Source organism: Rattus rattus, chromosome 12 (genome assembly GCF_011064425.1).
Source record: "Rattus rattus isolate New Zealand chromosome 12, Rrattus_CSIRO_v1, whole genome shotgun sequence".
Lineage (NCBI taxonomy): Eukaryota > Metazoa > Chordata > Mammalia > Rodentia > Muridae > Rattus > Rattus rattus.
The window spans coordinates 67497648-67521261 of NC_046165.1; the positions used below are offsets into that span (position 1 = coordinate 67497648).

The 23614-nt window shown below is 47.6% G+C and overlaps 1 protein-coding gene and 1 non-coding gene across 2 annotated transcripts in view; both read left to right on the forward strand.

Moving 5' to 3' along the window:
* The window catches only part of Cryl1 (crystallin lambda 1), a 120124-nt gene that overhangs the window by 67382 nt on the left and 29128 nt on the right, over positions 1-23614 (forward strand). The window contains exon 4 of the mRNA XM_032918099.1: positions 14687-14848. Within this exon, the coding sequence (XP_032773990.1) occupies positions 14687-14848 (162 nt within the window). The remainder of the gene's footprint in view (positions 1-14686; positions 14849-23614) is intronic.
* On the forward strand, positions 163-281 carry LOC116914152. Its single transcript, XR_004389703.1, has one exon. It is a non-coding gene; the product is annotated as a small nucleolar RNA SNORA26 (small nucleolar RNA).

Sequence of the window (23614 nt, forward strand, 5' to 3'; positions counted from 1 at the left end):
CAAACGATAAGACTTGGGAAAGTGCACCTGGCGGTCTTGGCGGTAGTGATCCTGAGGGCACGGGAGGAACAAGGCTGTCCTGCTGATGCTTTCTGCCCGCCCTGTAACAACAGGCCTGCTCTGTAGACCATGTGAAGGCGTTTTGCTGTGACATACCAGTTTGTGCCCTTTCTGGGATGACACTGTCCTGTAAGAGGCTAGCACAGAAGGGTAGAGGAAATCTCTAGAGACTCAGAAAAGGGACTGCAAACCTCCTCTTGGCTCCTTCTGAAGTCACAGCTAAACCACAAAAAAAGAAATACCAATTTGATATGGAAAGGATGTGGTTTTAGACATTTGTCGATAGTCCCTAACAACAGTCCTTTCATGAACCGCGAGAAATTAAAAACAGTCATTTCCACTTGCTATCGTCTTGACATGACAGGCTGGCGATGTTCTTAGCTTGTGCATTTTCCTGCATTTCTTTCTTCCATGTAGCCCTGGCTGTCCTGGAACTCGCTCCAAAGACCAGGCTGGCCTCCAACTCAGAGCTCCACCTGCCCCTGCCTGCTGAGTGCTGGGGCTGAAGCCGTGTGTACCACTACAGCCGGACTCCTTTATCTCTTAGCAGAAGTGCTCCGTGGGCCTCCTCAGGATCTCTCTGCTGCCTCCTCCTTGAAGGCAGCCATCAGTACAAACTCGATGGGTGCCCTCTGTCTACACTTTAATACTCATGACACATATTTCCATTTGATATAAACGTGACATGCTGCTGCACATAGGTTTTGAACTTTGCTTCTTTTACTTAGCCGGATGCCTTTTGCAGTCTGTTCTTACTGGCACGCCAACCCCCTTTGGGTCATTGCAAAGTCAGTTAACATGACAGTGTTATAGATTACGTAATCCCGGCCCGATGGGTGTTAGGTTTTCTTACTTGCTTGCCTTTACGTACAATGGTGTCCCACAAGGCTGCGTGTGACCTCCTTGTGGCCATGTGACTGTTTGTTTCTGATCTGGCTTGAAGGACTTCTGTCTATCCAGCTCATTTTGTCTTAATGCCATCTCATGCTGTCATACTGTCTGAAATGTGTCATTTGACATCTTTTTTCAACCACAGCAAGGAAATCTGTCCATATCCTCATCGGTGCTTGGGTTGTTAGATTTTGGTTTGCTTTGTTTTCCTGGTGTGACAGGATCAGTGTTGACTTAATCTGCGTTTCTGTGGTTCACACTAAAAATAAAGACAGGAGCCACCTATCTCTGTTTAAGAGGCTGTGGGAGCTCTCTCTGGGCTTAGCAGGGTCACGATGACATTCGCCTCTGTAGCTCCTCTGGGAAACAATGGGGCGTGAGGTCGGTGTAACACCTGACTCATAGGAGGGATGGTAAAATGTCTCCAGCCTGTTGGAGGCTGGAAGAAAGTTCTTATAGGACAGATGTTACTAGCTGGATGTGGTTGAACGCTCCTGCACTCCAGCACAGAGGAGGTAAGAGGGTTGATGTGGGTTTAAGGCTTGCCTGGGCAACATAGCAGGTTCCAGGCCACTCGTGCTCCATAGCAAGGTTCTGACTCAATTTTTTGAAAAAAAAAATGGGAGGGAGGAAGAGAATGAGAGAGAGAGAGAGAGAGAGAGAGAGAGAGAGAGAGAGAGAGAGAGAGAGAGAGAGAGAGAGACAGAGACAGAGACAGAGACTAAGTCGACACCAATTGGCTCCCACCAGAACGATACAAGGAGAACCTCGTCCATGCTTTTTCCTGAGTAAAACCAAACGCTGTTAGCTTGCACTAACTGCATATGGTGTGAATGTTTGTGCTGCAGTGACAGGAAAGTCCCATCTCCAGCACAGGCTCGTGTGTATGCTGATCTGTCGTCTCCCCTTCCCCTACAAAATCCACTGTTTGAAATTTTTTCATTTGAGAAGATTTGAGTGAGACTTGCCCAAATTCTTTGCGCTGAACACATACTGCTTTTGAAGTGATAAAAACGTACTTGGCTTTTAAAAGAGGCTTCGCACACAGGGACCCTGGCAATCATGAGCGATGTGAGCATGAGTCACTTACAGCTGGCTTCATGGATGGGAACCCGAGTCTGGTGATCCTGTTCCTTCAATGTCTGTGAGCTGGACAGACCTGGCTTCAAGTCCTACGACTGTTTGTTACTTAGCTCCACGAGTTTGTGAACTGTTTCTCATTGATAAAGTGTGGGGGACACTAGGCTGTCTGTGTTATCTCTGTCACTGGCCTTTTGGGCCAGTGATGAGGGAACACACGGTAGCCAGGAAGAGAAGAGGAATGGACCTGTCATATGGTTCCCTTTAAAACAATGCCCCTCCCACGGGGGGGTGGGCAGTGACCTTTCACTAGGGTCCACCTCCTAAGGGTTCCATCTCCCAGCATCGTAACAGGCTGGGGACTAAGGCACTGTCACATGGGCCACTGGGGGTCATTTCAAATCCAAACTGTACTGAGGTTACTCTCTGTGTGTGTCTGTTCATGTCATGCATTTGTGCATGTGTGTTTGTGTGTCTGTGGGTGTGAGAGACAGCCAGAGTTGACACTGTGTCCACTGTAGTTGTTGAAACCTGGTCTCTCACTGGAATGGCTGATGAGTTCCAGGATCTGCCTGTCCCTGTTGCTCCACAGCCCTGGGCTGGGTTCACAGATGCATGTGAGCACACTTGACTTTTACGTGGGTCCTGGGTATACAATCTCAGGTCTTCATGCTTGTGGAACAGGCACTGTGCCTACTAAGACACCTCCCCACCTTACTGTCAGGGTTAAATGAGACAGCCATAAAGTGCTTGCCATGTACCGGGTATCCTCCGAAATGCTTGGAAATATTAGTGGTGATAACATATGCCAGCATTTCTCTGCCTTTTCACGTTTGGGTGCAATGGCGTCACCTTTGACTGATTTCTGAGCATGACGGCGGTGGGAAGCCACATTCCTGCAGGTACTAGAAAACAAAACCATTTACCTGCTGCTTTAGGAAGGAGCGAACCTGGTTCCCTCCCCCATGGTTGCCCAGAATTAAATGAACGACTAGACTGGAGGCTCCCCTGTGATGTGAGCGTTGCATAGCTGCAGGCCCAGACAAGGCTAGGCAGCTGAAGCCTGTGATGTCTTTGGGAATATGGTGAGGAGTGAGGTGACCGCTTGGTTATTATCCTAAGTGTAGGCTGCTAAATGGTTTGTGCTGGTATGTAATGGCTTCCTCCGTGAAGGGAGCTGCCAAGGAACTATTCACACTGGCAAGGCACTGAAAATCTTCTCTGCCTAAGAGGTTGGGAGGGTTCCAGAACTTCCCTCAGGACAGCGCTCAAACCTGTCCGAGTTTATGTTGTTGCCTTGATCTCATGCCGCGGACTCCATCACCGTGTTTACCGTGTGTGTGAGCGCTGAAAGCTATCCCAACTCCACCTACTCCGAGACCGTCATTTGTGTCCTTAGCCTGGAGAGTACGGCCAACCACTCTCTGCCAACCCACTGAGCCAGATGCTGGCACATGCCCTCAGTTCCAGGTCCCACACCGTCCACCCAACTTCCTGAGTTCACTTTAGATCCACCTCTCCTTTGCCTCTTCTACCATTGACTTAGATTTCCAGACGGTTATTCTGATTGGTTCTCCATCATTTAAAATTCTCCCAGCATCTTTTTTTTTTTCCCTATCAGTAGGACACAGGGCAGACTCCTTAGTGGGGTACTCTGTCCAGCTCTCTGTTCACTGTGGATCTCTTGTCTTTCACAGCCCTTGGTGCCTCGGAGGTGTGAGCGTGGCTAGGCGCAGGGGCCTGCTGGGCGCATCTTCCGGGGAAGGCCTCCTGGCCAATCCCCTATTCCATCTGGGCGAATGGTTCCTGAGCACGGGTCTGTACTTGAGAACAGAACTGGGGCTCGCTCTAGAGGATGTCTGTGAATCCAAGGCTAGCATGGGCTGCATAGTGAGCCTCTGTGACGAAGGAAAGGAGAGGTCAAGTAAATCAAGTTGGCTGATAACAACCGGTCAGCAGCTGCTGTTAACAATATTGCTTTTTCCGTCTGCTTGTCCTGAGAAGTAATTACTGAGGTCTCCAGGGGTAGCTATGAACTTGCCTGTTTCTCTTTTTGATTCTTAGTTCTTACTTCACACACACACACACACACACACACACACACACACACACACACACACACACACACATATATTTAACTTGATAAAGAAATTAGTATTTAATATCCAAAATATGTTGTCTAATATCTTTATTTACTTTTATTTGAGAAAAGTGTTGGCTTGGCAGTAAAATGAAGGAGGCCCAATGATTTCCCAAAACCATCTACCACACAGCCGCCCCCTCCTTCGCTTTCAGCCCCCACACCAGTGAGTGCAATTGGTAAACCACACTGGAACACGCCATTCATTAGCCACAGTTCAAGGCGGGTTTCACTCTCAGTGGCTTATATTCTGTGGGCTTGGACAAGAGCACATCGAGCTGTGTGTGACTATGGTGTCAGTCTTCTCACTGTCCTAAGTCTGCTGTGTTCTCTTCTCTCTCCACCCCATGCTCTGCTGTGAGAGGCATCGCTGCTTAGGATTCCTGCGTCTTCTTGGAGCTGCAGTCAACTTTCCAGGGTGCTTCCTCTTTCCTGTCTGATACTGTTCTTTGTCCTGAGGTCTGCTTCTCAGATATTAGCATAGTTCCTATAACTTACTTTCATGTTCACACCAGTTTTGTACTTGTTTCCTTTACCATAACAAAATACCTGAGGTTGGGGACTTTATAAAGAAAAGACCTTTACCCTGCCCATTAGACCATTGGGGAGGTAAGAAAAGAGATTTGTTCAACTCACAGTGTTGGAGCCTGTGCATCTAAATACTGCCATTGAGGTCTGTTCCTTACATGGGCGTATGCACAGATGTTATGTGCTAGTTCTTGATTGGTCCTGTCTTTGGGTTTGCTTCTTAGAGATCTTGAGCTAAAAATAACTGCTCAAAGTGAATGCAGTGGTGAGATACACTAACTCTACCATAAGTTGCACACAATATGCATACTATACAATGACAGTGACAATGGCTACTACTACTATTATTATTTTAATGACAAGATCTGGTCATATCGTCCATGCTCCAGAAGATGTTCATAGGCACCTTCCCACTAATGACCAGAATATAGAGCCCCATGGTCCCCACTCCTGAGAGGTCACCATAAGGATGGCAAATACTTGTGGACACCAATCAACATAGCCCTGGACCCCTGTGCTCAGTGGGTTCGCCTGTCTCAGCCTCTCTAATAACTAAGACCATGGGTGTTCTGCAGTACTCAGTTAAATGCAGTCATCTTTAAGTCCAGGGTTTCAGTAGAATTGTTTCCAAGTATCAAAGTAGACTTGTCTTGTTAGAACAAGACAATTCCCATTCATTCTTCAGCCATGCATTTCTTTTGAAAGAAGAGGAGTTGTTCTTCATTGAGGGAAGCCCCCCCCCCAATGTAATAGACATCAGAGAACCAATTAGACCAGCAGAGACCCTGACAATGCTGGCACCTAAGTGCCTCTCTCTTGGTCCTTTAAGACTGAGACTCATGACTTTGAAAGTTTTCTTTTTACATAGTATTATTAATTGTGAAGGATTCTAACTCTTTTTATCTGAAGCATTGGCTGATCATATTCCCGATGGTGGGTAAGTATCTTAATCAGTTCTCTTCCCTGGGCCAGGGTTACGTGAAGAGAGCCTTTGACTTGGTAGTAGTTAAAGCTACAGAAACTTTCTACATCTCCATATGGAAGGGGACTCTCCTTTCTTAGACTGAAAGTTTAGGCATAACTTTTAAAAAGTGTGTGTGTGTGTGTGTGTGTGTGTGTGTGTGTGTGTGTGTGTGTGTGTGTGTGTGTAGGACAGAAAACAACCGGAGGCACCATCATGAGAAACAGCATCCACCATATTTGAGAATGGCCCCTCATTGGCCTGTGGCTCACTAGACTAGACAAGTTGTCCAGTGAGCTTCAGGGATCCTTTCTCCCCCTCTTCATGCTGGGATGTCCAGTGCATCCCCCATCGTGTCCCAGAGTTGTACATGTATTCTGGAGACTAGATTCAGTTCATGATGCTTGCAAGGCAAATGTGGCTTACCCAAGGAGCCATCTTCCAAGTATAGATTTTAATTAATTAATTTTTTAAAACCTTAAACAACCCATTATCTTCATGCGTCAGTGTGTGTGATATATGTGTGTAGTGCAATGTGTGATTGGGTGTGTGTGTGTGGTGTTCATGTGCTAACAGTGCACCTGTGGAAGTCAGAAGACAGCCTCAAGTGTCAGGCCTTGCTTTCTACCTTGTTTGAGACCGCACTCTGCATATATATATGTATATATATATGTATGTGTGTATATACATATATACACACACACATATGAATGAAATAGTAATTTGGGGGGTTTCCTGAGATAGAGGCCTTGAACTCATGACTCCCCCCCTCCCACTTCAGTCTCCTAAGTTCTGTGACTGAAGGCCTGTGTTACCACACCTGACTTGTCTGCTAATATTTTTGGTGTTTTGGTGCCAGAAGCTGAGCTCAGGTCCTACCTGAGCGAGTGCCTACCATCTGACCACACCCCGGACTCTTCCTATTTTTATCTTTTTCCTCCTGGTAAGGCATGATCTATTTCATGCGTTCATTTGTTTATTCGCTTATTTATTTTGTGTCAACACGTGTACAGTGTGTTTGTGTATGTAGGTACACGAGTGTAGGTGTGTTCATGTGTATGATATGCATGTGGAATTAGAGAACAGCCCTGGGTTCTGTTTCCCAGGAACTGTCTGCCTTTTTTTGAAGACAGGGTCTCTCATTGACTTGAGTCTTGATGACTGGACTATGGCTTTTAAGTGTGCCTCATCTTCTCGCCTTTCTAGTATTTGAACCAACCCTCACCCAGACACTGAAGTGACCCCTGACCGTGAAGCCAGCCTCTGCTCCAGTGCTGGTGCTTTGATTGGTTTGGTTTGGTTTGGTTTTTGAGACGTGGTTTCTCTGGATATCCAGGACTGTCTCGGGACTTGCTCTGTAGTTCATGATCTGTCTGCCTCTGCCTCCTGAATGCTGGGATTAACGTTAACACCTTCCTGATAACTTTCTGACAGTGAAATACCTCATTTAAAATTTTGAAGAGGGAAGACTCCGTTTCCAGCATATCATAGTTTTAGAATCAGAAGTTTTTACATAGTTGATGGGAGAAAGGTTTGTTTCTGGCATGTTCACTCTTTCTCTCTTTCTCCTCCCCCCCCCAGATCCCAGAATGAAACTGTCTACCCATGTTTGGGGTCATAGACTATTTTTTTTTTTTAATGGCTATCTTAGCACCTGTGGGGAACCCTGGTGAGGACTCTCTTGAGTTGTGTTGTGTTGTGTAACCCAAAGTTCATAGAGACAAACCATAAAGGAGCATTCACATGCACTTACACGAAGCATCCCCTTCCCACTCCTCTGTTGATAGGAGATGACAAAGCATCAAGACTGTGGCTCAACAGAGGCTTGTGACAGTCACAAGGTGATACTTCCCTTGTGTTCTTACAGTCAACACAGACTGCAGAAGACGTAGGTGTGAGCCCCCACCCCCACCAAGCAAGCTGCGAATTCCACAGCAGCAGACACTGGCTGGGGGCTGTACTGTCAGATCCGGAATGTTCTGTCTACCTGTCTGGAGTTACAGTCTGATCAATCTTGTAGATGGTGGACATGACAATCCCTAAGGCAGCTCCCCACCCCTGCAAAGTCTTCCAGAAATTCCTGCTTTCCTCTTTTGTTTGTTTTCGAGACAAGGTGTCATTCCCGGAACTAGTAGGCCAATCAGGATTCCAACAACTTCCTACCTCTGCCTCTCCCTGTTGTGATTTATGGCTGCAGGTCCCCAGGCCTGCCTGATTTTTCTTGGCACTTCTTATAAATCAGGGTTCCCATAGCCTAATGGATGACTGTGTTTGATTAATTTGTCCCATCAGATTGTAGGGTGCAGACGTAGGAATTCCTGGTTTGTTGTTAAACATATCATAAAGGCTGCAAATGAAGAAATGGACGGGCTATGGTGTCAGGGCAAGGACAGAAGACCCTCCCAAGGGCTCGCACCCTCCACAACTTCCCACCTGTTTATCAGGGCAGGTCATCTAAGCCTGTCCTTTGGATTACTGGGGAGACGTCGTGGGTAAGTGTGAGGAAAGCAAAGGTTCCAGCAGCAGCTTGGCGTTCCTTTTTTACGGGCAAGACTCTTCTGGAAAGGGGTATAACCTACTCTCTGTCAGGAAAGGTCAGAGAAGTTCTTATGGCCAGCTAAAGGCAGCAGAACATTAAAGTCTCTGCAGTAGGCCATGGATAAGGAGTTGTGGATCAATAACCATGGCCAAAAAACCAATACACACATCCTAGCATAACACATAGCCACATGCTAGACTCTAGTTTTGTGGAACCCTGTGAGGCAGGTCATCCACATGGGGTCCTTCCTTTCTTGCTACTGTTAAGGAAACTCCATGGCTTCAGTGAGTTCCTGTTTAGGACCCAAGGGCCAGCCCATGGCTGTCTCTGTCCTATGTCACACACCATGTGAACGTTTGGTTGGTTCCATTTGGAGTCTAGGAAAGCTGATTGCCAGCCACTCATGTTCCGCTATCCGTGTTGACACAGACTAGAATCACACTGGAGGCTGATGGTTAGAGTGTCTACATTTGTAGTAGACATTTCAAATCTTATCTTTTAAAGATAAAAGCCCAGGGTGGCATCAAAGTTCCGATCCATTTGCTTCTGGCTCTCAAGAGCTAGGGTTATGTGTGTTTTCCTCCATGTCTGGCGTGTAGTAGAAATCTTCACCCAACAAAAGCACTGAACAGGACCATTAAAGAAAAATCAGTGTTTTGTTTTTTTTTTCCAAAAAGAAATTAAAAAAAACAACAACAAGTATTCAATATATAACAGAAAGAATTAGGACTCTCTCTTTACAGAAGTGAGTAAAGGATGTGGCGTGTGCATCATCTCGGCATTGAGAGGCAGAGGCAAGAGGATCTCCAAAACTTGGAGGCTAGGTGCTCTACGACGTACTGGATTCCAGGCCAGCCATGGCTGCCTAGCTAGGTCCTATCCCAGATGAAATGACGTTCCACAGTCTGGGGATGCTGAGTGCCTGTTTAGCTTGCAGAACGCCAAGTACCACACAACACCAGGCCTAGTGGTGCATGCCTGTGAAATTTAAGGTTATCTTCAGCTCCACAGGGAGGCTAGCTCGGGACATATGAGGTGTCGGTTGACTCAAGCAATGAGCAGTGTGTGTGCTCTCTTCAGTGCACCGTGAGGGAAGCAGATCAATTGGATAAGAAAGGAATCAGGAAGAGGAGCAAGCAAGGCATCCAGTGTCAACATTGAAGAAAACATGTGATGTGATTTAAAGTGGATTTTTAACTTATTGGAAATTAGCAAAGCGTCTTCCTTAAAAGGTAGCAGCCAGGCATCAGGCATGGTGGCATAGCCAGAGGCAGAGATGGGGATTGCCTGGTCTACGAGTGAACTCTGGACCAGCCTGGGCTGGAGTGAGAGCCTGATCTGGTCTAGTGTGAATGAGTAGCTTTTTAAAAAGTTTAACCAATGCGTAGCCAAGTGTAGTGGCTCATAGATGTGATCCAAACATTTGGGAGGTGGACGAGGGAGACCGGAGGGTCAGGAGTTCATGGTCCTTAGCTACATGGTAAGGCAGGGATGAGCCTTAGCCACTTGAGATCCCATCTAAACCCAGACACACAGACACAGACACATGGGCACACACACCCAAACACAAAAACTCCCTATAAGAACAAAGGAAACCTCAGTAACCTGTGTTGAATGTCACTTCTCTCGAGGCTCCAGCCACACAACGGCTTAGCAAACACCAGAAACACCCTAAAGCAGTAGGCGAAAGAGAGATGTAAGTGAACTGTCTTTATTCTATTATATTTTTCATGTCAAGCATTTAAATTCTAAATACATGATCTCACAAAAGGTACAAAAGTATCCCTGGAATGAGGATGGGACTAGGCGCTCAGAGGGATGGCGTGGGGCTACGCTCCCTCCCTTTCTGAGGTGCTGTGACGTCATGGGAGGCAGGACTGCTTTCACAACAGACAGCGCTAATCTCTATAAGCAGAACACCTAAGCTCAGGGAACTGACCGCTTGGCGTGCAGGTGTCCCCACCCCCCCGCAGCCCCCCCCAACTCCCTCCCCCCAACTCCTGCCCGCCTGCTCTGCTGTGCTGTTTCCCTGGGGAGGATCTCTGGGTGTAATTTGTTTTGGATCACTGTGGGAAGTTCTAGGCTAGCAGAGCGAGCGCATGTAATACCCTCAAGTCAACCAAACAAAAACCAAAACCGCTTTAATTTGATTTGAATACCATTCGTTTGGCTGAGCGGTTCGGTGTTGAAAACGACCATCTTTTCCTCTTGACACATGACACCACTTCTTCCAGAGCAGGGAAACCCCTTGTTCCTTTCAGGTCTCTCTTCCTCTTCCTCTCTCCCTTTTCCTGTCTACCTCCTCAGGGGTGGCAGCCTGTAATAGGTTTTAAAGATTGGGCTCTTGGGGAAAACACAGGAGAGAGCAGTGGCAGTGATTAGACAGGGAAATTAAGCACTAGCCTCAAGGCTGCCTCGCAGTCTTCACAGTCTGCGCTCCACTCCCCTCCAGCCCTGGCGTCTGTCTCTCCACAGAGCGCTGTCAGCTTCTCTGCCTGGCCTTCCCGAGTCATCTTCCTCCACATTCAAACCCGTTCTTAAAACCGTGTTGTGTGTAAAATATCTCTTGTACTGCAGTCATCTGGGTTTTCTTGGAAAGCACATTGAAGTTTTCATCTAGATACTTTACATGAGTCACAGGATGCTGTTTAATTTGTGTGAGGCAGGGCAGGATGGGAGTCATGAACAACAACAACAAAAACCAACTCAAAACCTCATCGTTGCCTCTCATGGCAGCCGTCCGTGGGAATGCGCAGCCTGTGGCCTGTGGCAGGGCTTGAAAAGCAGGTACTTGGGCTCCCTCTGGTAACCATCCAGTGAGCTGACCTGCTGTGTGATTGTGCAGTCGCCAAAGTACAGCCCCCAAAGCTCTCAACAATCCGGGTACTGTTTGAGAAGGGAAGGGGAAAAGGCAGCAGCCTTGAAGTTGAGCTTCATCTACTGTCTGGGTCTGGAGGCTCGTGAGAGTTGGGTCAGGATGTGGCTCAATGGTCAGCCCCTGAGTTAGAGCCATAATGTTTATGCCTGGAATCCCAGAACTTGAGGCGTGGGGGGTGGGGGAAGGGAGGCCAGGAGGGTCTAGAGTTTCACATCAGCCTTGGTTACATATTGAGTGGGAGGCCAGCCTTAGCTATGGGACACTGCCTCAAACCATTAAGAATCCCTAATTAACAATTAAGTTTTGTCACAATTTACTTCCCAAGCGTTCATCGCTTGGTTTTGCTGCCCAAATCTGGGCATGCCTACGGTACTGGTGGTGTTACGACTGTATCATTTGTTAGACGTATTGTTCCCACTCCCTCAAATCAAAGTAAACCCAAATAAACAAACAATAATAAATCAGCTCCGTAGGGAGATGTGGTCAGACTTTAATTCAGCAGAGGCAAGCTGGTTGCCTGCCGTGGTGATGGCACCACCCACCGGAAGTACTTCACATGAAGCAGCTTCTTATAGAAATGGGCCCCTCCAAGGCAGACCGACAGGAGAAGCAGGAGGGTGTGGATGAGAGATGAGCGAGTATCCACATTCCCCTGCTGCCATAGCTATTTGTCCCATCTAAGCAGCCCTTCAAAGCAAGGAGGGCTGCAGCCTCTGGGGTCTGACTAAAATGACCCACTCCCCTTTTCAGACATGAGCTACCTTAGTGCATAGCAGGAACTGAACCCAGCGCGTGACACCGATTGGAGTCTGAGGTCTGTGACTCCGTCCATCTCGCACAACTGGGTTACAACAGCAAGAGTAACCAAATTTCAAGCCAACAGGCCACTGGAAACCCTTACATAATTGTAGAAGGTTTGGGTTTCCTCTGGTTCAAGTTTTCTTGCCTCTGTCATGATCAAACGATTTGGAGAAGGGCGTAGAATTTCAGAGGAGAATCTGCAGGCCGGCGCACAATGAGGCCATTCTTTCCCCAACTCACACGAGCTCCACGTCGATCTTCACCTCTGGCTTGACTACAAGGCTCCATTTAAACTGAACCCACCTCACAGACTTAACTGATCCAGGAGAGACTCAATAGGAACAGCCAGCTACTGTAGCTCTTTTTCCCTCTTTGATAAGGGGACGGAGCACAATGGGCTTTACAGTTCTTAAATGACTCCGTCCTTTGGTTCTGTTTGAGATGCAATGCTTATATGGCCTTTGAATCTTAATAAAATTTCATGTGGCCTGATTATACTTTTAAAAAGTATAAACAAACACAATGTGTGACCCTTCCCCTTTTGAATAAAACTTAAAAAAAAAAACCTTAAAATTTATTTTATGTGATGGGTGTTTTGGCTGTGTGTCTATCTGTGCACCTTGTGTGTTCCTAGTTCTCACAGAAGCCAGAAGAGGGCATTGGATGCCCCAGAACTGGAGTTACAGGTGATTGTGAGCTACTATGTAGATGCTGGGAACTGAGCCCAGGTCCTCTGCTAGAACAACAGATATCTGTCTGTCTGTCCATCCATCTGTCCATCCACCCACCCACCTCCCTCCCTCCCTCCCTCCCTCCCTGTTATCTATTCTTCTGAGATGTGGTATGATCTCTTCCATCTCAAACTGTGCAGCAGAAGATACACTTGACCTTTTTGACCCTCCTGCCTCTATGTCCCAAATGCTGGGATTAGGCTGACATTTTCTTTTATTTGTGAAGAGTAATTCTGAGATTGCTTCGACACTGAGTTTCTGTAGTTGGGCTCTTGGAGTTCTTTTCATCCCCTTAAATGTTACATAAATAAAATGTCCCAGTGGAATTGGCTGGGTGATTGGAGTTGCAGAAGTGACCAAGGTGCTAGTATGACTCTGTCCGTCGCCGTGAGCAGCTAGGGCAGCAGTTCTCAGCAGACATCCTGCACATCAGACATTTGTATGAAGATGCGTAGCGGTATTAAAATTACAGTTGTAAAGTAGCAACAAAGTAATGTTATGTTTGGGGAGCACCACAGCACGAGGAGCTGGATTAAAGGGTTGCAGCGTTAGGAAGGGCGAGTACTGCTGACCTTGGGTGGGGGATCCTGACACCGGTAGAATGTCAGGTGTATGGCAGACCCTCTCTTTCTTTTACACAGTGCTCTTTGGAGCTGAACTTGAGAATAGTAGTCAATCTGAGCTTGAGGAGTCACCGCGATGCTTGCGAAAAATGCAGGAACCTCAGCCCCACCCGTGTTAGGTCAGGCATAGGGGCTTGGGGTTTTCTTTTAAGTTAAGAAGCTCCTAGTTGATTAGAATCGTTGGCTCTTTGGCCATTGTGAAAAGAAAGTGAATGTCATAAAGGGACACTGGGGGTCCCTTGCCTCCCAGGGACCTGCTGTGGTAAGAGGGACCCTCAGTGCGGTCCCCATAGGTGCAGAAGGGCACTTTCTCACGGGTTGTTTCCACTCAGAGCAGGCTGTCCTCCCCAGCCCCAAGTTCCCAGCCTGGGCTGCCGATTGCCATCGCAGGCCCACCCAGCCCTGTAATTAGAATTTCTGAGTGGTTGTTATCGGCCGTAATTAATCCAAACGCGCTCCTCTATCTCCTCCATCCGGTCGCCCACCCCATTTAGGACTTGGCAATTGTTAGAAACAAAGGTCTTTTTCAAAAGGACTCCCAGTTAGAAATGGGCCCTGGAGTGCCTCTGGGGAGTTACAGGTGGATGAGATTTTCCCCTCCACGGTCCTGGATGTGTGGTGGGGGCAGATAGGGGACGAGTGCCCTGATGAAAGCACTGGGGTTCCCTAGTGGCAAACCAGAGGGAGGGCTCCTGTGAGCTTTGCTGTAGGATAGGCTCCCTGAAGTTAGCAGCTTCCCTGACGGCCCCATCTGGGAATCTGAGTCACTCCCAAGTACCTTCCCACAGAGCTCCTTAGGGTGAGAATTTCCAGAACTTCCTTCTAAACCCGGGAGTCGTCGTCGTCGTCGTCGTCGTCGTCGTCGTCGTCGTCGTCATGCCCCCCCCCCAGGCGCGCGCGCGCCTTCCCATCCATCACTCCCAGACAGGAATCTTCTGCTCTCACACTCCTGCCCTGCTTTGCAGGGGACACTGGGCGACCTTTTCTCTCCCCTGACACGGTCTAAAGTAGAACCTCCTAAGAACACACACGGGCACACGTGCATCTTAATGACATTTTATGTGGCTTAGGACTGGACAAAAGTCAGATCCACAACACTCTGCTGGTTTTCCGGCTGGGTGAAGAGAGAATGTTTGTTCAGGTAAAGCAGTAGGCAAAGGGATCCTGACCCAAAGGTTACAGACTAGGGGATGAGCAAGGCTTCCTGGGTAGGTTCTTTCTGTCTGGGTCCCTGTCTTCAAAACCAAGATACCTCTTTATCCCCTGTGTATTTCAGGGGAGGCCAGGGAAAAGCCAGGGAAGCCTCCTGGTTCAGTTGTTTTCAAGGTGCTCTACCCTGGGACTGTGGGTCCTGAGATCCGTCATTTCTAAATTGATTCCTTTTAGAAACAAAGTCAATACAGCCCAGCTGTTGTCTTGATCGCAAGTTGTCATCTAAAATGTGTCCCTTTCAGGAGTGCGTTCCGGAGAACCTAGAACTGAAGAAGAAGATTTTTGCCCAGCTGGACCGCATCGTGGACGACCAGGTCATCCTCAGCAGCTCCAGCTCATGCCTGCTGCCTTCCAAGCTGTTCACGGGCTTGGCACATGTGAAGCAGTGCATCGTGGCTCATCCTGTGAGTATGCTGCTTGTTTGTTCCTGTGTGGCATTGGAGATCAAGCCCAGGTCCTGTCACATGCCCGGCAGGTACCAAGGTGCACTTCAGCCCTAGGGAGGGGAGTAAGTCTGGGACTTGATTGTATCTCATTCTCTTTTAGGGGCGATACTTTGCACTGGATCTGCAAATATCTTGACTGCTTTATGGAGGCACAATCCACACACCACACAATCTGTTAGTCAATATCATACTCCTTGGCGGTTTTGTATACATTTAGGATTGTGCAATATCATCATTAAAAAAAAAAAAAAAAGGAATAGGATCCAAAATTCTTTGGAATTTTATCTGTGTGTCTAAGGTGTTGTGGTATAAAACAAGCAGTATTTACTGCTTTAACCCTCTGGGCACTTAGCATGTGGTATAGTGCCAGTTGCTGGGTAAGCAGTCATTAGAGCAGAAGTGCTGTATTAAATGTCCTTGTGGGCTCAGGGGTCAGGGGGTGCTATATTAAATATCCATGTGGTCTGGGGTGGGGGCAGGGGGTGTGGCTAAGTGGACAAGGCGTGTGCTTTGTAAGCATGAGGGGCCTGGGTTTGAACCTTGAGAATAGCAGCATGTGCTTCTGTAATCCCGGAACCCCTACAGGGAGATCGGAAGTAGAGACAGGAGAACCCTGGAAGTCTAAGGGTCAGTTTGCCCTGGGTACGCAGCTTCAAGCCACAAAAGCTCCTCTTGAGGTTGACCTCTGACCTCCAAATGTGGCCATAGCACAAGTGCATACATACACATACACAGAGAGAGGGAGAGGGAGAGGGAGAGGGATAGGGAGAGGGAGAGGGAGGGAGTGGGAGGGTTTAAATGTACACACCACACAGGAGTTTGTAGACATGTCTCTGGCTTTGTGACTTTCACAATAGGATCAGATCTGTTAAGATGCAGATCTGATGGGTGCCACTGTCAAAATTCTGATTTAGGGCATCTGAGGTGAAACTTTGTTTCCCTGCTGATCCTTTCACCATCTACTGTAACTGACTAACAACGTTTCCTCACCAGAAACACCTTAAGTGGGGAGCCAGGCCACCGGTTCTCATGAGCGGGTGAGGGGGGGCTCAGCGAGTCTTTCTGAGGTTAGCGTGTCATTGGGAGGGCACAGAGCAGGCACAGGGGCTTTAAAGGTCACTCAGTGAATGATGCTGGAGTCCTGACCGGGAACTTGGCATGACCACGAAGAACCAGGACAGCCTGTTTGGGTGGGAAAGCTTCAGCCATGATAAACGTGATGTCCTGTTGTGTATCATTACCAGCCAAAAGCTACACAGAGGAACAGTGCCAGCCTGGCGTGGTTGATGAGAACTGTGCTGGAAGCTGAGGTATTGCATAAGCCAAGGCTGTAGGGCAGGAGCAAGCAGGAGGATATGGGATGGGGTCATGATGACGTCAGTGGGAGAGCCCACACACTGAGGCAGGGGGTGCTGGGTGGGGGTGCTGGAGGAGGTTGGTTGGGAGATTAGAGAATATAGACCGAATGTCTGTGTCAGCTACTTTCCTTGTTGATCTGGTGAAATGCTTGACAGGAAGCAAATACAGGGAGGACGGGGTTGTTTTAGCTCCTGGTTTGAGGGGATAGCTATCACAGCAGAGAAAGCATAGTGGAGAGAAGCAGAGAAAGAGCTGGAGGCAGGGCCAGCTACGAACTTCGAGGCCCATTATACAGGAACGCACTCTCTTCACTGAAAAGACACAAAGGTTCCACAACCTTCCAGAACAGCACCAGCAAGAGGGGACCAAGTGTTCAAGCATATGAGCTAGTGGCTTTCTTTTTCTTTTTTTTGACATGATATATGTGCGTGTGTGTATACACATATATTATCATATATATAATATGTGTATATAATATATATGCTTATATAAATATACATCTGACATTAATATATGTATATAAATATACATTATATATATAATTTATGTGGTGTGTTTGGGTGATTTGCTTGAATGTGTGTCTGTGTACCACGTGTCTGTCTTGTGTCTGCAGAGGCCAGAAGGGGAGTCAGGTCCCCAGAACTGGAATTACCTGCAGTTGTGAACCTCCATGAGGGTTCTGGGAATCAGACCTGAGTCCTCTGGAAAAGCACCCAGTGTCTTAACTGCTGTGCTTTCTGTTTAGCCTTACAGAGCGGCTCACATTCAAACCGCAGCCACACTCCTTAGCCGAAATGCCTGGGACTGAGACTGTTTCAGAACTGACGTAGTCTTCACCAGTCGAGTGGTCTTAATCCAAAGTCAAAAAGCTCCAAAGTTTAGATTTTTGAGAATAGTGTCAGAGCTCAAAACATTTCAGATATCCAGGACATTTGGGACGACGAAGCCCCACCAGCTATGTTCTGGAGGATAACGAAAGTTCCTCTGAAGAACTGTGTGAGTTCAGGTACACAGCAGCAGCATGGCGCGTTGGAAATGCTGCTTTGAGGAAGTAAGGGTCTCCTACAGTTTGACCCTCCACAATGCCGTACATTTGAAGGCTGAGGGGCTCAGGGCTGGGGTGGGGAGCACAGAAAGTTTCCTTCCAAAGAGGAGCAGTTGGGAGGAGGTGCCAGACAGGTTAGTGTGAAGGAAAGGGATGAGCAACTGGACACCCACCAGGTACTAAATGTCAAGACACAGGCCGTCTAGACTCAAAGGTGTCCTGTATTGTGAGATACAGAAGGACAGTGGATCATCAGAGGCACAGCCACAGAACCAATAGAACATAGACTAGAAACAGCCACAATCAGGTACAAAACACACAGGGGACCTCAGAGTCAAGGGGGACACTAACTGAAAGCACCCAGGCATCCAGGCCATGACATTCTCTTTTCTCCTGTGATAGACAGATGTCACACACACACACACACACACACACACACACACACACACACACACACACACACAATCCCTCTGACAACAGTCACTGGCTACTGCAGAGAAAGGCATTTGCTTGTATAAAACCGTTTATTTCTAACCAGTTGTTTCGTACTTAAGTTAGATAAAACAGGAACTTAAAGACTTCAGAAATTACTTGTACAGTCTCAAAAAGACTTTCTAGTTGTTTAGGCACAAGTCAGTTGATAAATGGCTTTTCTAGCGCACATGAGGAGGCCCTGGATTCGATCTCTAATAATGTATGAAACTGATGTGTGTGTGTGTGTGTGTGTGTGTGTGTGTGTGTGTGTGTGTGTGTGTGTGTGTGTGTGTGTGTGTGTGGTGTAGCACAGGCCTGGAACCCAGCTTTCAGGAAACAGAGGCAGGGGGATCTTAGGGGCTGGGTGCTGGAGGTCACCCTCAGCTGCATGGTGTGTTTGAGGCCTGCCAGGATTTATGAGACCCTTGCTCTAACACAGATACTGAAGACACAGTGTACTCTGGGCACAGGACTGGGAGGACCGGAGATGGAGCTGGCTAGAAAGTGTCCTCCATGCAGACGTGACCATGACATGTACAAGGCATGGAGGGAGAGAAGCAAACAGCAGTCCTACCTGGTTATGACACCTATGAACCACAGTAATAACCAGCACCAGCATGGCACCATGACCCCAAGGGTGCAGCAGTGGCCCTCCTACGTTGGCAGTAGCCAGCAGCTGTCTAGCTGGGCGTTGACCTGATCAACAAAAGGGAAACTATGCCAACTACTCAGGGCGAGTGAAGTCATTGATCTTGGAGGATCAAGTCAAGAATCTTGTCCCCCTTGACTCTGAGGTCACTTAGTGAGTTTTGTACCTTAACACTGCTTTACTAAACCTCCATCATTCCTAGCTACACTCTAAATATTTACCCTTATGCCCGCCGGTAAGCATTGTTTTCACCCCTTATCAAAGAAACTCCTCTTTGCAACAGACAGAGACTCTTACGGAAAACCACGGCCAATTACAATGCAGAGAACAAGAGATCCAGTGGAGCCCAGGGCCAATAGATATATTTATAGCACAACAGCACCTAAGGCTCTGGGATCCTCATGGGGATGGGGAGAAGAGAAATAAGAAGTCTGCTGTGACACCGTATTTCCTAGAAATGTTGGAGACACTACAGCCATAAAGTTTTTCAAGACCCAAACATGGACCCGAACAAAGATAGCACCCATAGTTATACTAACGCAGAAGGAGGAAATCTCACAAAGCCTCAATCCCAGACCAAGAACTACAGGCAACTTAGAAGGAATGCCAAGAGGGGGAGGAAACAGTCTTCTCCAAAGACGTGGCCCCCCACTTGATTACCCAATACTAGGTGGTCAGCCCTGAAATAGTGCATATACATACGAGTAACAGTATATGGACAAAGAATGCTGTATTTAGGAATAGTAAAACCACAAAGGGAAAGGGGCTATCAGAGTACATGGGAGGGGTTGGAGAGAGGAAAGAGAAAAACAGTATAATTGTATTTTAATTTTAAAAAATAAAAATTATTAAAGAACAAAATTTAGCCCCCCCCCAAACTGAAGCATAAACCCACACTTCTCTAGAATTAGCTGCAGTGATTCACCCCTGTAATCCCAGGACTATGAATGCTGAGGCAGGAGGATCATTCACAAGTTGAAGGCTGACATGAGGCTACAGAGTAAGACTTTAAATAAATAAATAAATAAATAAATGCCACCCCAAATTGATCTCTGGGTTTGGGCTGTATCTTAGTGATAGAGTAATTGCCTAGCCTACAAAAGGCCCTAGGTCTCAGTCCTAGCAGGACACAAGAGCACACACACACACACACACACACACACACACACACACACACACACACACACACACAGAGAGAGAGAGAGAGAGAGAGAGAGAGAGAGAGAGACAGAGAGAGACAGAGAGAGAGAGAGAGAGAGAGAGACAGAGGGGGGGAGGAGAGGGGAGACAGAGACAGAGAGAGAGACAGAGAGGCAGAGAGACAGAGAGAGACAGAGAGAGAGAGACAGAGAGAGAGGGGGGAGGAGAGGGGAGAGAGAGACATAGAGAAGAGAGACACAGAGAGAGAGAGAGACACACAGAGACAGAGAGAGAATTAATTTTTTGTTGTTTTTATAAGCTTTTTTTGTTTGTTTAGCCAAAATGGATGTTAACTAAAGCACATCAGACCACCAAAGTTGGATGCCTGGATTCTGTCATTGCACGGCACGTAGGGGAGTGGGTACACTATCTTGAATAATTTGGACCGTCCTAAATATTCAAGAGTCATTCCAAGTCTTTGAGAATCTACATTTTCTCCTAGCCCCACAGACCGGAGCAGAGTGGCTGAGTTCACCTCCTCGGCCCTGTCATCCTCTGGGATCTTTGCCTGGACAGGAAGTCAGATGTGGAGAAGGAAGCCTGGTCATGCCCCTGCAAGGCCCTGGCACAGTGGCTATTTATCATTGCAGTAGGTTATGGCCTCCACCTCCACACAGGGAAGCTTCAGCCGGCGTGTTAGGACAGCTCCGTGTTCTCAAGCACGTTTTTGCAGGGGCAGGGTAGAATTTCTGGTCATCTCTGTTCCAGGGGTGAGTGGAAGGTGTTGAGAACTGGGCGTGTGCTGTCAGCACAGAGGCCCTCAGGTGGGCTTCAGCATGGGGCTTCCTGGACTTGCCCCCTCAGAGGCTGCGGAAGATCTGCTACGTGGAGCTGCCCAAGAAGGGGCTTGTACCCACCTTCCCAGTTATAGCCTTTGTCCCCCTCAGATGTATTTTATATCAGTTTGTCTTTCTGTAGGAGGAAGTCAGAGTTGGTTATGTGTATGTAGGGAGGTTGACTTTAGAGGGATTTGGACGGAAGGGCAGGACACAGAGGCAGTCAACATCCCAGCCTTCATTTTCTTTCTTGTTCTGTTAAGGAATCAAGGTGTCTGGTGGAGCTTATGGTGCCTCACTGCTCTGTAGGCCAGGCTGCCTAGGTGTTGGCCACAGATGCTGGAGTGGACAAGGGTTCCTTGTCAGCTGCTGGGCATCTCTTTCTGGAAGTAGAGAAGGACCTGCCACCATGCTTTCCTCCTGTATGTTAGGAAAAGGCTGTACCAATGAGCTCTACCCCCAACCCTCTTATTCTGCAGGGTCTTGTCATGAAGTCCAAGTTGTTCTCAAGCCTGAGACCTCCTGTCTCTGCCCCTCAGGAGCTGGGATGAAAGGCCAGCTCCCTGTGCCTCTTCTGTGGGGGACACCAAACTAGTCCCATTGATTTACACCCTTGCCTGAGGGAGCTCTGGTGTGCTGCACACACATGCTTCTGGGCATCCCGGGCACCTGGCTGGAGGAGGGTTGGAATCAGGACATGTTTATATGGGGGTCTTCAGTTTACTTCCCAGAAAGCTTGAGAGGAGGGGTCCCTATGGCCTGTGGGTGGTCGATTGTCCTGCAGTGTCTGGAGACCATGGCACCATTACCTAGGAGGGGACAGAGACATCTGTGCCAGCTACCAGGAATCACTCTGCCCTAGTCAGACCCATCAGAAGAATTCACCGCCAGGCAGGCTTTGAAGTGGTGTCACTATCTGAAGTGGGCTTCCTTTGCCCTCGGGGCATTTTGCACTTTCCTTTCCTTTGTTTACTGCATGGCCCAAGGCGCTGCTATCTCAAACTGTAAACAGGGACTGACTTCAATGTCAGAAGAGGTCAGGTGCTCTGGGAAGGTGAGAGCTCGTCCCCCAGCTTGTGGAGGAAGTGAGGGTAGTTGTGTTCAGGTTCAGGAGGTTTGAAGGGTCCAATATTTGACAGCCATACCACTTTTTCTTTTGAGACTTGAGTCTCGTTATATAACCCTAGCTGGTCTAGTCTCTCTGTGTAGACCAGGCTAGCCGCAAACTCACAGAGGCCTATCTACTTCTGCCTCCCGTGTGCTGGGATTGAAGGCCTGAGCCACCATGCCCAGCCCTGCCACACAACTTTTATACTGGCTACAGGAAACTACACCAGAACTTTTAGGTAGAGGCAGAGGAGGTATTTGGAACATTGTAATTTCTAATTTTAGTAATTATTTTTTACTTGTGGTAACATACACCTACCATAAAGTTGACCACTTTAACCACCCTAGGTGGGTGGCTCAGAGATATTAAATACACACACACCTTTGTGCTTTTCCTGACTACCCATCTTGAAAACCTTCCTTCCTGAAGGAGGCTTTCCTCTTAAACCTCAGTTCCCTCTCTAGTCTGTCCCCACCACTGCACCCCCTATAGTGTATTAGCACAATAAAATGTCTCCATGACATCAAGAGACACATGTCTGTCTTTCCGCTTGTGCTGCAGAGACCTGGAGCCCAGCTTCTCCAGTCTGCACTGAGTATAGTTCATCTGATAAAGGTGTGTGTACTTCCAGTTTTTTACGATCCTGGTGTTTTTCTTTGTGGTTTTATATTTATGTGCTCCGCGTACATGTGCATACACATGCTGAGGTCGTGAGATAGCTTGCAGGAGTTACTCTCTCAATATGTGGGTCCTTGGGATTCAGTTCAGGTTCTCAAGCTTGGCAGCAGGGACATTTACCCTCTGATCCATCTCACTAGCCTCCATGATCTTGACTTCTAAAAAGATCCTAAGTTAGACAGCTTTATAAGAATCTGACAGAAGGCAGGTGATTAGACCAGGACATTGATTTATATAAATTATTCACTTAGAGTTGAGCCAGGGATATAACTCAGTGGTAGACTGCTTGCCTAGAGTGAGTGAAACTGTGGGTTCAGTCCCCAGCACTAAAAACAAAAGCACTAAAAAACAAACAAAAACAAAACAAAACAAAAAACCCCATCTGGTCAACCAACCAATCAAAGCAAAACAAAAAACCATAGACTCATCCTTGTATTCCCAGAACCCAGGAAGTTGAGAAGGGGGATCCCTGTTAGTTTGAGGCAAGTCTGGACTACATAGTGAGTTTCATATCAACAGTTGATTTTTTTAAAATAAAATAAAATACAATTTAAAATAACATAAAAATAATAAAGCGTACCCTCGAGTAGACCAGTTGCCTTCTTGAAGTGGCACCTTTCACACCCGTGCATGCATGCACACACACACACACACACACACACACACACACACACACGAGCACAGGCACACTCACATCCCACACCCCCATTAGAAGTCACTGTGGAGGAAATCTGTGCGATCCTCTGCAGTCATCACGGTGTACAGAGGAAAAGCCATTGAGGAACTTTCCTCACGGGCCAGATTGGCATAGTACAGGCGCATCAGGCACTACTGAGCTGTGTTTTCTTGGGATGTTTGGTAGTTCTTGATGAGAAATAGCCAAGGAACCAAGTGGGACCACACCTCTGGGTTTCTCCTGCCTCCAGCCACTCCAGAGTGCAAGACAGCTAAGGTGCTGTGTGACCTGCTGGTTTCCAGAACAGAATGGGACATGAGGTGGCCAGAGTGGGTGAGGTACACCAGGAGGAATCAGGGTCGTGCCAAGCTTTGGGGGGTTCTGTTTATGGAGTATTTTTTCTTACTCTATAGCCCAGGCTGTTTGAAACTCACAACTCAAGCTAGTGTCTGTCTATCCTCTGCCTCAGTTTCCCCAGCTTTGGGGTTATGAGCAAGAACCACCACACCCGGCTTTCCTGTTCTGTTCTTAACATAGGCACAGGAGAAGGCTAGCAAGGGAAAGTGGTTCCGGACAGTGGGAAGGGTAAAGCTCTACCAGTTACTGATACAGTAGCTCGCCCTGAGGAGACTGAGGGACTTGGGGTTCTCCGTAAGTATATGCAGAACGGCAAGGGGCAACTTGTGTGTTCTTTTCAAAAGCAAAACCATACAATTCTGTATATGTGTTCCTTTCTCAAGTCTAGAATCTAGGGACTTT